Below are 13,666 nucleotides of genomic sequence, written 5' to 3'. Positions count from 1 at the left end.
AAAGGTCAGGTTTACCCAATATACCGACCCAATATAGTCTCAAATCAAAATCAGCCTAGGAAATTGTCTAGTCTTAATCTGCATTGCTATTTGTACATGTTGTGAATACGCAGGCCACAATAAGTAAGTAGATTGTTGTTGTTTTTTGTTGGCTCACTTTTACTCACGACATGCTAATCGGCATCATAGGTTTCCATTCACTACGCTAAGCTAACTAGCAGCTACTGCCGTTATTGCACCAGATTAAAACAATGCATGCACTGAGACAAAAAATGGGTTGGCCCATCTATCTACAGCTAGGGGAGACCGTGACAAGCCCTATTACAACAAACGGTGGCGTGTTCCTTTAAATGTTCAATCTGATATGTAATTGCAGTCAGTACTTTAATAAGTACATGTGCTACGAAAGTGCTAAAGATGTCAAAGAAGTCCTGCCAAGTTCTGTAAGTGAGTATAAACACTCCCATGTGACGGTTAAGGACTTTGATAATCCAAATGTTTTTCTAGTGTATACCTCGTGGTGTGGGTTTTGTAAACAAAGGCCTACGTGGAGCACTGATTCTGGAAATAGCCTCTACCTTTGACCTATTTATAGAGCAGAACTTGTTTCTGAGACTCTGACAAAGCCTTACATGTGGCCTTGGGCTCACTTATGTGCAGGCTCATGTCAGATTTGGTAGGCTTACACATGGGTAGAAACTGGCTGTCAGAGACAGAAGCAAGAGTGAAACAGTTACTATCACACTGCTCCCTTTGGGCTGTTGCTGGGTTTTCTGTGTGCTGGGTTTTCTTAAGGTGCCATCTTAGGTTGCCAATAAACCTAACCTTGATATAACCGAATGTTGTGCAGTTATCTGAATAGCTAGGTTCAAATAAAGTACCCTCTCCTTCTTCCTGGATTCTCCAAGCCTCCTCCTTATCTGCTGTCAACCCCAACATGTGTCCATATACTGCAGGTCAGAAAGCAGATAAGTTGAAGGGATAAGCTAACCTGTGAGTGGGTGAAACCTGAGTTTGCGAATGGCCACTGGATGATGGAAAGGTGAAAGCAGAGGAGGTGTCAAGGATTATCACGGTACGAACACATTTTTGGCCTGTGAAAGAAGTTCAGCTGCATCAGAGGCAGCATGTGTACATAGCATTGGTGGGAGCTCTGAAATTGTAGCTACCACTGCTGAAGCTTTTTTCACGTTTAAAAAACCCAAAAATGAAATTAATTTCTCCAGTTTTCTTTTGTAGGGTGTCATAAGCAGACTCGTAGCTACCATTGACACACAAATTAACAAGACTTAGAGTCACAGCCATGCTAGCTGCTATGTGAGGCTGTATTTAGACACAGCGGGCCTTTTAGCTAAAAGCTAATGTCAGAATGCTAACATGTAACATGTTCACAGTGACAATGCTAATAAGATTATTGACCATGCGGGTAATGTTATTCATGGTCAGTCACCATCTTAATGCTAACCCAAATTTTAACAAATATTAGCTTACTAATTAGCACTTAACACAAGTAGCTGCTTCAATGTCATTAGCTTCGAAGGTATTTTAACATGAACCAAATTAGCCTATCGGACACATTTTGATAGAATTATGATTTTGGCTCTATACAAAAAGCCAGGGGATCACCAAAGTTATTACAATTCATCTCGGGGGGACATGAAGATGCTACCAAATGCCCTGTCATTGGATTAAATAGTTGTTGAGACTTGGACTAATTCCTCCAGTTCCCAAGCCAAGTCCCTATGCACTGACCCCCAGAATTTCTAATATCCTGGCTACAACGCTGCTTACAAGGTGTTTGGGATCCACAGAAGTGAGGTTAGGGTGTACTTAAATGTGTAGGTTAAATGTACTTAAGGTGTGTTTATGGTGCTCAGTAATAGGGTGAGAGTGACTTTTTTTACCTCTGTGGTTTCAGCAATATTCTGTTGCGACCTTCTCTTTGTTTATAGTACTTCTGTACTCAAGATCCCATTTCACCATAGATTGTGTTTGTAGTACTCAGTAGCAGTGACATAGTGAGATTAACTCCTGCTGTAATATGCCTGTAGGAACTGAGTGATGAGATTTGACACACAGAACTAAATGTGCTGCAGGCTACAGCAGGCACATAATGTAAAAACCTGCAGTAGTTACACCAGATGGATGGATGACTCTATAATCAACTGTGCCTGTGTCAAGGCCCCCTCTACGTGAAGGGTTAGTCAGGTCTTGAACACACTGCAAAAAATGTCACCCTTCACAGTTAATTTGAGGCTTAAAAAGTGAAACTTCTTTTGAAATAAAATGACCAATCCGTCAGGGAACAAACTGGGGATAGATTCGTATCCTATGACTTGTTTGGTTAAACGTGGGATTTGCGTATTAAACAACAGCTTGTAAAACATTTTTTCTCTTTTTGCAGTGTGCTGCTGTGAACAGGGCGGGGCGGAGAGAGAGAGAGAGAGAGGAGAGAGAGAGAGAGAGAGAGAGTCAGCTGGTCGAAAAGTGCTTGTTGAGAACGGTGCATGTGTGCGTGTGTTTAGGTGTGTGCAAGTTTGCGTGTGTGTACGTGTGCAAGAAACGCACCCCGGGGAGAAAAAGGTGCAGACAACTGGACAGCCGAGAGAGAGCATAGAAGGACCGAGTTTTTAGAGAGAGAATCAGTTTGTGTGGAGATCCAGACGAGGACACTTGAAGCGCGCCGAGTGCTGCGCCACCGTGCGTCCCGGACACTTCAGCTGCGTGCTGCCCTTTGATTACCGTAAGCACTCAGGTTATTTGTTTGCAGTGTTGAAGGCATGTTGTTTACCTTAGTGTCACACACTCTTTCCATAGCAGCTTAATGCTCATGCACATGGATGCAGAGGAGGTGAGACGCCTTTCTACTTACTTTACCACCGTTTTTTATTGCCAGAGATAAGACTTTACTAATATTTTTAGCCGTGGCATAAGGTACAAAGTCACTGTGGATGTCTTAAAGTCTGTCTGGTAGGTAAGGGACGTGAAGTGATTAACATTTAAAGGATGCAGAGCATCTGAGAAGATGTTGACTTTATGAGTTATTTTCTAACACTACACACCAGTGGGTCTACATGCTCCATCAGTATCCTCTCCAATGTTTCTCCTCAGTGTAGCAGCAGTTTGGTTTCCTCCTTTAATTTCTATTTTGTAAGGGAGTTATCTGAACCGACAGCACATGTAAGAACTGTGTGTGTGTGTGTGTGTGTGTGTGTGTGTGTGTGTGTGTGTGTGTGTGTGGTACAGTTGCAGATGGATAGAATACCATTAAAGACTGAGGTTTCAGTTCAGTCCTTGTATTATTTTTAATTAGAGAATACAGTCATCCCCAGTAAAAACCTTCTTCTAAAAGGCAGTCATTGTCAACTTCCGAACACACACACACACACACACACACACACACACACACACACACACACACACACACACACACACACACACACAAACACAAGTGTGGCATTATTAAGTTGCTCTGTAGTCGTTTTAATTCTCCCTGTAGATTTGAATTACTCCCTTTCTCTACAGGAGGAACCACAAATGTCAGCAAATGTCAAGCACTTTGGCTCTGCTTTCCCCGCTTGCCCTTTTGGGCCAGCAGTTTAATAGGTGAGACCACGCACATAAGCCTATGTAAGAACGTGTGAGATACAAAACCGGTTGCAGGGAAAGGAAAAAAAAAGTTGAATTATCAGCAGTAAAAGGCTGTGTTTTTAATGGGTGTGCAACTGTGCACACACACTTGGACACAGATTCTCAGTCAGCAGAGCAACCTAAAGATAGCAAAGCCCCTGTGGAAACGGTAATTAGTGGGGTGAAAAGAGAAGGAGAAGAGGGGAGGAGGAGAAGGAGGACGAGGCATTGTTTGAACCATCTGATATCTGTTATATAATGACCTGTACAATGGAGACATGCTGGGAGAGAAAGTGAAGAGAAACCAGCACAGTCAAGGAGTGATTTCAACTATTCAGAGTTCAGTGTGTGTGTTTTTGTGTGTATGTGTGTGTGTGTGCAGATTGCCAAACCTTTGTTGGAAGCAGTATCGGTTGCAGCATCTTCCTGAAATTTGTGTGTGGGCTGCAGAAAAATCATTTCTTTCTTTGTGGAGCATTTGTGTTTTTCTTGACTTGAGAGAATGAGCTGGACTTATCTGATCTAAATGTTATTGCAGCTTTCCATGAAATTGGGTGGGCAGATATTTATGAGTTGTTAAAGGGAACAGTCAAGTAGATTTGGATGGGGATCTGGGATTTCCACCAACAGGCAAGGATAGGATTTTCCAGCCAAAATAAGAAAAGAAATATGATTCAGAAATGACACAAAGGTACCATTTATCCTCATTCATATGTTTTATTTTGAATGACTTTTATTGTCATTTAATTTTATGAGCTGACTGCATCACATACGCTACTACGTCGGTGAGTTTTAAACATAGACTGTATGAAAAAGGTTTTAAAGAGCTCCAAAGCGCTCTTTGTCTACAGGCTTGTGGGGATGCACAATGTGCTATAGGTGCCAAAAAAATCTATGTTTGGTACTGACAACTTGTTTTGTTTTGTCATGCAATAAAAATTACACTTAGTGAGAAAAAATTGTGGCAGATAATTGTGATATCAATTCTAAGCTTTTCCCTGAATCGCGCTGAACCTGCTTCTTTTTTTTTTTTTTAGATTTCTTGCATCAATGTTTCTCTGTATAACAATGCAGCAAAATAAATTGATTTGCATGTTTATCCAAGCAACACAAGACTCAATGCTTAAGAGTTTGAAATGGAAATTTGTTGCAATCTGTATCCTCTTTCCAAACAAACGCATGCAAAACTTCCCCCTTGTTCACTCACAGCCGATAATGCTGCACAATGCAGTAGAAAAGGCAACTCCTATTTCAGGTTCCTTCAGAAAAGGCACTCCCCCTCTCCCCCCTCCTTTTGCCGTCCCCTTCAGTGTGCAGGTGGTCATGTGTTACTTGCTTGCATAGGGTTTCTCATTTAGTCTTAAGCCCCAGGCTTTGACTGGGAAGTGACTTGTGTGTGCGTGTCGTACACAATGGTTGTGTTTACATTGGATTTGGTGTGAACATGTTAATCCATGCACGCACATTCATTCGCACATGCAGGCTTTATTTTCTCTTTAGCAGAGAGAGGGGTGTAGTTTTTTTTGTCTCTTGGCTTTAGGCTTACCAACTAGATACTGTTTTTGACAAAGTTGTTGCATGGTGTTTAGCACAGATCTCAACACTCACTTGGGATGATTTAACTTTTTAGTGAAATGCCTTTTTCTTTTTTTCAATCCTTTTTTATAAGCTTTCTTTTCTATGTACATTTTGTTCATTGTGTTTCCTGTGCTGTGTTCTTCCTTCATGAGCAGGGTGCTGGTGAGACCAGAGGGTGTCATTCCCTACAAAGGGGAACACTGAAGGAACACCATGGCCTTAGCAGGATGCGCTGACTACTTCTTGCGTCCCTCAAACTACCAGGTAAATATTTTGCGTGTTGTATGAGTGCTTGTCAGTGGTGGATGGGAACATCTTAATCAAGAACATGTTACAGCAATTTTACACGAGGCCGAAAATCCCATGCAGGGCTACAGACCTTTCGACTTTGGATATATCGACATGGGTCAATTGGTCCACAACCTTTTTCCCCACTGAAATATCTCAACAAACAGTCGATGGAGTGCCGTACAATTTTTGTTTAAGACATTCTTGTCCCGCTCAGGATGAATCCTACAAATTTGCTTCACAGTAAATGACTCCTAGCCTAGTTGGGTGAAATATGGCATCTCTGCAGCATAACAGACCCACTTCCACTGTCCAACTCTTGCAGAATGAGCCCTTTGTTTCTCAGCTCGGATTTCTCCTCTCCAACCCTCCAGTAACCTAAAGAATTTGGCTAAAGAGCATTGTGGAGGTCTATAAATAGAGCTCTAAACAAACAACAATATCAAGCCGTGGGCTTTGTTGCGTGACAGGCCTGGAAGCATGGGATTGATGGCATGACGTCTTACTGGGATTGATTGGACGATAGAGGTGACGTAGCCTTAGCTGCCTTATTCCTCTTAGCGGAGCTACATAAATGCACCTCCCTGCCAACCCAATCCGTGAGACCACTGAGCCCCCGTTGAGCTGACATGAAGTTGGATTGGGTCACGTTAGCTTCCAGAAAAGGGTTTTGTAGCAGTAAGACTGCAGTGAATAGTGAATTGAATCCCCATAGAAAACAACATTCCTCCTCTCTGCATCTAGCAAAAAACTGAGTTTGATAGTTAGTGGGGGAGAAGGGGGTGACAACATTGCTCTGTGCGTGTTTTATGTAAAGCTTCCCAGCTGACGTGACACAGTATGGTACACACACACATAGGCCCCACGGAGTCTTTCTGCAGGCAGTCACTGTAGGTTCAGTGTGTATAGATAAGGAGCAAATGAGCCCCCCTATTCTACATACTTACATAACGCCAGGCGTGTTTGGGAATCTGGGCTTTGTTCCAGGCCTGTCTCCAAAGTGTATGCGTCTGTCTATCTTAGTGAGAACATTGGATCAATGCCAGAGATGACTCAGAGGAAGCAGTTCTCCTTTTCTCCTCCCATCTCCTTATACATGAGTGTATATTTGTTCACGTGCATACACATGAACTGCAGAGCACTGAGAATCCACAGTGCACACACTCGAAGCTCAGCTGAGTTCTGACTTTAACCAGAGGAGAAAGAAAGAAGCGTTCAACAGATCCTTCCCCAAACATCACTATTTATGCAAACAGTCCCGAACGTGTCTGTTCTGTCTGAGAACTTGGATTACAGTTTATTCCTATTTTTACGTTTTGAGAGGTCAGAGATCACCAGCTGTACGCAGTGGTCCCCACAGCAATGGGCACGCTCAGTCTTGCACCTAGCAAAGCCTTTGATTCTCTGAAAGTATGTTAAAATGCCTAGATGTAAGTGGAGACGTTTCTAGAAGTTCTACCCACTCCAAGAACCATAGCATTGGTTAAAATAATGTGTCTTGAAGATGAGAAATAACTAAAATCCAAGAAACCACAACCAGCAACCTTGAACAAGATTTCTTCACACAACCACTGACCACTGTTCATTTACCTTTTTTTTTTTTAAAGAAATCTTATTTAGAAGGAACTCCAACATGGGTTTTAGCACAGACCGTAGTCAATTCATCAGCATATTGCTCGACACTGAAATATCTTAAACAGTAGATGGATTGTTATACAATTTTTGTTTAAGACATTGTTGTCCTGCTAAGGAGGAATTCTACAAATTGTAGTCAGCTTGTAACTTTTGATCTAGCGCCATCATCAGGTCAATATGTCCAATACCTTTTATGGCTAGATACCTGCAAAGCTAATGACATTCCCATCAGCCTCAGTTGCAGTTTGTGTTTAGCACAAATTAGCAAAAGTTAGCGTGCTAAACTAAGATGTTAAACATGGTAAGCATGTTAACATTGTCGTTGTGAAAATGGTTGCATGCTGGCGTCATAGAAGCCACATCAACAAGGTCTTCACACTTTATCTATTCAGATCAGCTAAAAAACATCTACTAGCTTTTATAGTTAATTTCATATATTTAAAAACTGCTTATCTTTCATAAGGAGAACCAAAATTGCCCCTAGTATTTCTTTTTATTGTTGTGGATCATTTAGAATTTTTTTTAAGGGGGTGGCAGTAGCTCAGTCTGTATGGAGTTGGGTTGGGAACCGGAGGGTCGCCGGTTCAAGTCTCCATACGGACCAAAGTGGTGGTGAACTGGAAGCTTGCCAGTTCACCTTTTAGGCACTGCCAATGTGCTCTTGAGCATGGCACTGACCCCCCCCCCCCCCCCATCTCTCCATTTAGTGCATGTGTAGGTACTGAGCATGTGTGTAATAATAACCGAGTGAAAACAATGTAATTTCCCCTTGCAGGATTAATAAAGTATACATTATTATTCCTTATTACATGTTACTGCTTAATGGAGAGAAAACTACATACAAATATTAGATATACAGTATACTGACTTAATATATCCTGCCTGGCCAAGTATTCGTGTACTGTACTACTTACACCTTTAAGATTAGTAATAGCAGGAATGTTGTTTGTAACTATTGGAAATAAAATCCACATTTGGAAAATGCTCTTACTGAGAAACCAATGACTACTTTAAAGTTACTTTGACAGTTCCTGTCGGTTCGGGACCTAGTTGACCAGTGAGGTGGCATCAGTACGCTATATCTTCAGACTAAAGTCAGAGAAAGTGTATTACTGGGAGTTCACAATGAAGTTTTTATAGGGAATGTAGCTGACTCTTTTACTGCATGAGTGCTGCTAAGGAGGGGGAGGGTGGGGGATTTGCCTTGGGTTTACTTGTAGCTATATATTAACACCACTGCTACTGCTATCTGTTACTAGATCTAGGACACTGTCCTACCTCCAACTCCATGCAGTGGACACAATTACACTCTTATGGCCAGGAAAAGGTAATCCCGAATCACTGCTTATAGTGCTGAAAGAAGAATTACAACACTCAGATCTTATGGCTGTAATGTTTACCAAAAACTACATTTCTCTCTTACACTCTTAGTTTGTCCTTTCTGTTTCCTGACATTTAAAAAAACAATGACATACAGATTATTTATGCACAACTCCCAACTCTTTTGATTCCTCCATCTTTTATTTATTTAGTTAAGATGATGTAGTGTACATTTAGTAGAAGTGTGTCTTTGCACCATTGTGTCCACTTATCCCCATAATACAGCCTGACCTTTCAGGCATCTTAGAGGAGTAGTAAAACACTTTGGCAAATACACTTTTGCATACTTAAGAGTTGGATGACAGATCTATTACACTCTCTCTTCTGCCATATTAGGCAACAACTAGCAGGTGGTTAGCTTAGCTTCACACAAAGACTGCAAACAGTGGGCAGCTAGTCTGGCTCTTTCCAAAGTTAACAAAATCCCTCTGCCAACAGCTTTTTAAGATCTTTTAACTCGTTACATCTCATTCGTTTTATCTGTACAAAAACTGAAATGTAAAAAACATCAATTCACAGTTTTATGGGGCTTCATGTGCCACAATTTCTTGCATCCTAGCTTCATTTAGTTACTGCTTTTAGCCAATAAATAATCTGGCACATAATTTACAGACTTAACAAAAAAGTTATCTCTATCATCTAAATTAGAGAGCTTTAAAGGTGCTGGTAGCCACACCTTTTTAACTTTTTTAAACATTGTCAGACTAGCTGTTTCCCCATTTCCAGTCTGTGTGCTAAAATAAGCTAAGTAGCTTTTTTTCAATTTACATGGTTTGTCCATGCAACATTACTTGTGAATCCAGCAGAAATTAAGAGGTAAATGCGAGGTTCTCTTTTCTGCAGTAATGGTCATAGCCATTGCATAGAAAATTTCGTACTTTATGAACTCCAGGTAGTGTCTGAGAAATCTGGTTCTAAAATAGTCAGAGGTTTTCCCTTTCACACATGTAGGACTCAACTAGAATTGCCTGTGTCAGATGCATACTGGTCTTTTGTTGTTACTTGAATTTGTCTGAAAATGTCGGCATTGGTTGTTACCTACAGAAGTTCCTGAATGTCTTTGTCTCTTCAGGTGACATCTTATTCTTCTTCACCCTTATGTTTCACCTCTGGAGTGTGGTCTAGACCTGCTCTATCTGTAAAGTGTCTTGAGTTAACTCTTCTTGTGATTTGATACTATAAATAAAATTGAATTGAATGTTTGATTTCTTCTGGTTCTGTATGAGCCGCATGACACGCCATCAACATGCCCATTCTTTTGCTCCAAACTCTTAACCTTTGGACTTAATCCGAGATAACACAGAGTCTGTGCTATGGAACTGGCAGGATAAATACAGTTTTTTGTCTAGTCCAACTGATTTGGACGTTTGGGTTCTCACATACAGCTCCGCTCGGTAATGTCCAGGTAATTTTAGGTTTGCTCTACATGTGTGAAAAGGGCTTTTCTTTCATATGATGAGTGAGCTATCAGAGGTTAGTGAGCTTGTTGTTGTAGCTCTAGCTGAAGCCTGCAGACTTTTTTTTGTCCGCACACAGTCCCTGTAACCAAGTTGCCTTCCTTGGAAAGCTCTTGGCTTCTCAGAGCTATAAATCTTACTCTGGGCATTCATGGATGTTTCTGAAGCACTGAGGGGAGCTGCTTGTGTGCGTGTGCATGAATGCGCAACTGGACCCCTGGCCACGAGCAGTTCCTGGAAGTAGTACTTCCCTCGTTCTGCTTTTTCCTGGAAAAGGGAAGATTGAAATTTAGGGCCTTCTCCCCTCCCTTTCTGCTCTGCAGCTATCCTGCCTTGAGGCTGCTTCCAATTAGACAATATATGAGGAACTTGGCAGTGTGTGCATGCATCTCCAGACGTATGAACTTGTATAAGTGTGAGCTGGTACGTTTTTGCTCTAAAAATGACTGATCTATTTTTTTTCTTCCTGAAATGCACAATTCAGTATCTTATGTGAGTTTCCATTTGTGACTTTAAGCGTATGTGTGCAAGTTTGCATGCGTCAGCGAGAGATAGGGGGGTGGGGGGGGGTTGCATACAGACACAGTGCCACAGGTCTCTGAACTTGATGTCCCTAGAAAGCAGATGCATGAAGCCCCTCTTCGTCTGACACTTTGAACTCTGAAAATAACATGTTGTCGTACCCTTCACTGAAATATTTGTCATGTGAAATCCACTGCGTGGTTTGTACCGCAATAAATCATTTTCATGCCTTTTTTGACAGGAGATCATGGACCGCACTTCCTCTCGCAGACCTGAGGAGCTGATTGTTCCTGGCTTTCAGCGCTCAGCCAATGAAAATGTGCCACATCACCATGGTAACTCTCCTCTCCTCATCCAACCTATGTTAAATCTATGCCTATAAAATATTGTCATATTCCCCATTCTCTCTATCTACTCTAAAGATGGATGACAGTTCTTTCCATATTTTCCTCATTTTCCTTTTCATTCCTTTCTTTATGGGATCCCTCCAGAGGGAACACATTTTTGGTTCCACTGAATGTTCTTCCTGTGTTCCTAGAAGTCTTCCATCCATCTATTATTTGCATTTTTGCGAGATGGATCACTGCAGGCTCTGCTCTCCAGATGGAGAGGTTAAAGACAATTGTTAAAGTGCCTAACCCACTTTTCAAGCACTGCTCAGCACTTTTTTTATAACCCCCTCCACACACACACACAAACACACACACACACACACACACACACACTAGCCTGCTCCTAAAATATTCCTCGAAATCCCTTCAGCCGTTGTGGAAAATCTTGGGAATCCTTTTTGGAAAGCGGCCAACTTGTGAAGAGGAGAGAGTGTAAATTATCTCTCCCCAACCTTTTTCCTTATCCTTTCCTTGGCTTGGTGTTTAAGTGGATTGTCTGCTTTGCTAATGTGTGGTGGTCATGATTGTGTGAGAGTATTAACTAAGACGTCACATGTGTGTGTGTGTGTGTGTGTGTGTGTGTGTGTGTGTGTGTGTGTGTGTGTGTGTGTGTGTGTGTCCTAGTGCAGAGGGGAGTTTATGGTAGGTATGCCATGTGTCTGTGGGGCAGGAGTGGATATAGGGGTATGCAGGTTCGTACTCACTGTGGTTACATTACAGGCTGTGACCCCGCACTTTTGTGCACTAGGCCACAGCGGCGGAGATTTGCTAGCCAGTGGGACATGAACACGAATGGGGAGGGGCAACAGTTTCAAGGGGAGGGACTTGCATACACTAACATGCACGTGCACCCAGCCTGTCTTCCAAAACAAAGTAAGATCTGAATTTTCTACGCTAAAGACAAGCATATAGTTATATGAGCCTTAATCTGTCAAACTCGTTCAGTTTTAGTGTAGCCATCAATCATTGAGTTTCCCTGGTAATGTCTTCTAGAAAACAACCTGATGGATAGCTGATTGAAAAAGCCAGTGTCGAAGACACCCAGCTGCTGTTTTATTTTGACTTATTACTCAAGATCATCCCTAACTGATGGTATATTTAGATCATGCCAGGCTCAGGTTACACGCCCTTCATTTGTGCTGGGCCAGTCTTCTATAATGATCTGACAACATGTGTCTTGATACATACCATGGCATTGACTGCTTGTAAGCCAGTCCATATACTGAACAAAATGTAATGTTTTGTTCGTATTTATTATTAGGAAGCCTTTTATTTGTTTTGTGTTTTCCTCCAGACTTGCCCTGCTTCACTTTAATAGAGTTAATTCATTCAGCTTTATGAATACAGACCTACGCTAGTTAGTTAAAGTTAAAAGTTCAGAAACTTGCATCTTAGTAATGGTTAAAAGAGGAAAGCGTTTCACCCATCCACACCTACACATCCTGTGATAATTGAGAGCTCACTAGTTTCACTTTCACTTTATTATCCATAAGGAAAAACCTGCTTCCTACAATCCATCCATCCATCCATCTTCATCCGCTTATCCGAAATCGGGTCGCGGGGGCAGCAGCTCCAGTAGGGGACCCCAAACTTCCCTTTCCCGAGCCACATCAACCAGCTCCAACTGGGGCATCCCGAGGCGTTCCCAGGCCAGGTTAGAGATATAGTCTCTCCACCTAGTCCTGGGTCTTCCTCGAGGCCTCCTCCCAGCTGGACTTGCCTGGAACACCTCCCTAGGGAGGCATCCTTACCGTATGCCTGAACCACCTCAACTGTCTCCTTTCGACGCAAATGAGCAGCGGCTCTACTCTGAGCTCCTCTCGGATGACTGAGCTTCTCACCCTATCTCTAAGGGAGACACCAGCCACCCTCTTGAGGAAACCCATTTCGGCCGCTTGTACCCTTGATCTCGTTCTTTCGGTCATGACCCAGCTTTCATGACCATAGGTGAGGGTAGGAATGAAAATTGCCCGGTAGATCGAGAGCTTTGCCTTCTGGCTCAGCTCTCTTTTCGTCACAACGGTGCGATAAACGGAATGTAATACCACACAAGCTGCTCCGATTCTCCGACCAATCTCACGCTCCATGGTTCCCTCACTCACGAACAAGACCCCAAGGTACTTAAACTCCTTCACTTGGGGTAAGAACTCACTCCCTACCTGAAGAAAGCACTCCATCGGTTTCCTGTTGAGAACCATGGCCTCAGATTTAGAGGTGCTGATCCTCATCCCAGCCGCTTCACATCCGGCTGCGAACCGATCCAGTGAGTGCGGAAGGTCACAGACCGATGACGCCATCAGGACCAAATCATCTGCAAAAAGCAGCGATGAGATCCTGAGCCCACCAAACTGCAACCCCTCCCCACCCCGACTATGCCTCGATATCCTGTCCATAAATATTACAAACAGGATTGGTTACAAAGCGCAGCCCTGGCGGAGGCCAAACCTCACCTGGAACGAGTCCGACTTACTGCCGGGAACCCGGACACAGCTCTCGCTTTGGTCATACAGAGATTGGATGGCCCTTAGAAGGGACCCCCTTACCCCATACTCCCGCAGCACCTCCCACAATTTCTCCCGGGGGACCCGGTCATACGCCTTCTCCAGCTCCACAAAACACATGTAGACTGGTTGGGCATACTCCCAGGCCCCCTCCAAGATCCTTGCGAGAGTGAAGATCTGATCCGTTGATCCACTGCCAGGACGAAATCCGCATTGTTCCACTTCAATCCGAGGTTCGACTATCGGCCGAACCCTCCTTTCCAGCACCTTGGAGTAGACTTTA

The 13,666-nt window shown here is 42.8% G+C and overlaps 1 protein-coding gene across 3 annotated transcripts in view; it reads left to right on the top strand.

Moving 5' to 3' along the window:
* The first annotated feature begins 2,495 nt into the window (after positions 1–2,495).
* Positions 2,496–13,666, top strand: part of LOC117957011 (growth factor receptor-bound protein 10-like) — a 62,186-nt gene continuing 51,015 nt past the window's right edge. For 2 of the 3 annotated variants that reach the window (XR_004659420.1, XM_034892520.1), the window contains exons 1-3: positions 2,496–2,743; positions 5,364–5,472; positions 10,732–10,825. Coding sequence is in view for 2 of the 3 variants with exons in the window: in XM_034892520.1 (XP_034748411.1) it covers positions 5,422–5,472; positions 10,732–10,825 (145 nt within the window). In the remaining variant the exon portion in view is untranslated. Of the gene's footprint in view, positions 2,744–2,832; positions 2,852–5,363; positions 5,473–10,731; positions 10,826–13,666 lie in introns of those variants that run through there. The other variant, XM_034892521.1, reaches the window with a different exon arrangement.

Source organism: Etheostoma cragini, chromosome 14 (genome assembly GCF_013103735.1).
Source record: "Etheostoma cragini isolate CJK2018 chromosome 14, CSU_Ecrag_1.0, whole genome shotgun sequence".
In the NCBI taxonomy this organism is placed as follows: domain Eukaryota; kingdom Metazoa; phylum Chordata; class Actinopteri; order Perciformes; family Percidae; genus Etheostoma; species Etheostoma cragini.
Note: the sequence above shows the minus strand (reverse complement) of the source record. Positions and strands in the feature narration are given on the sequence as shown.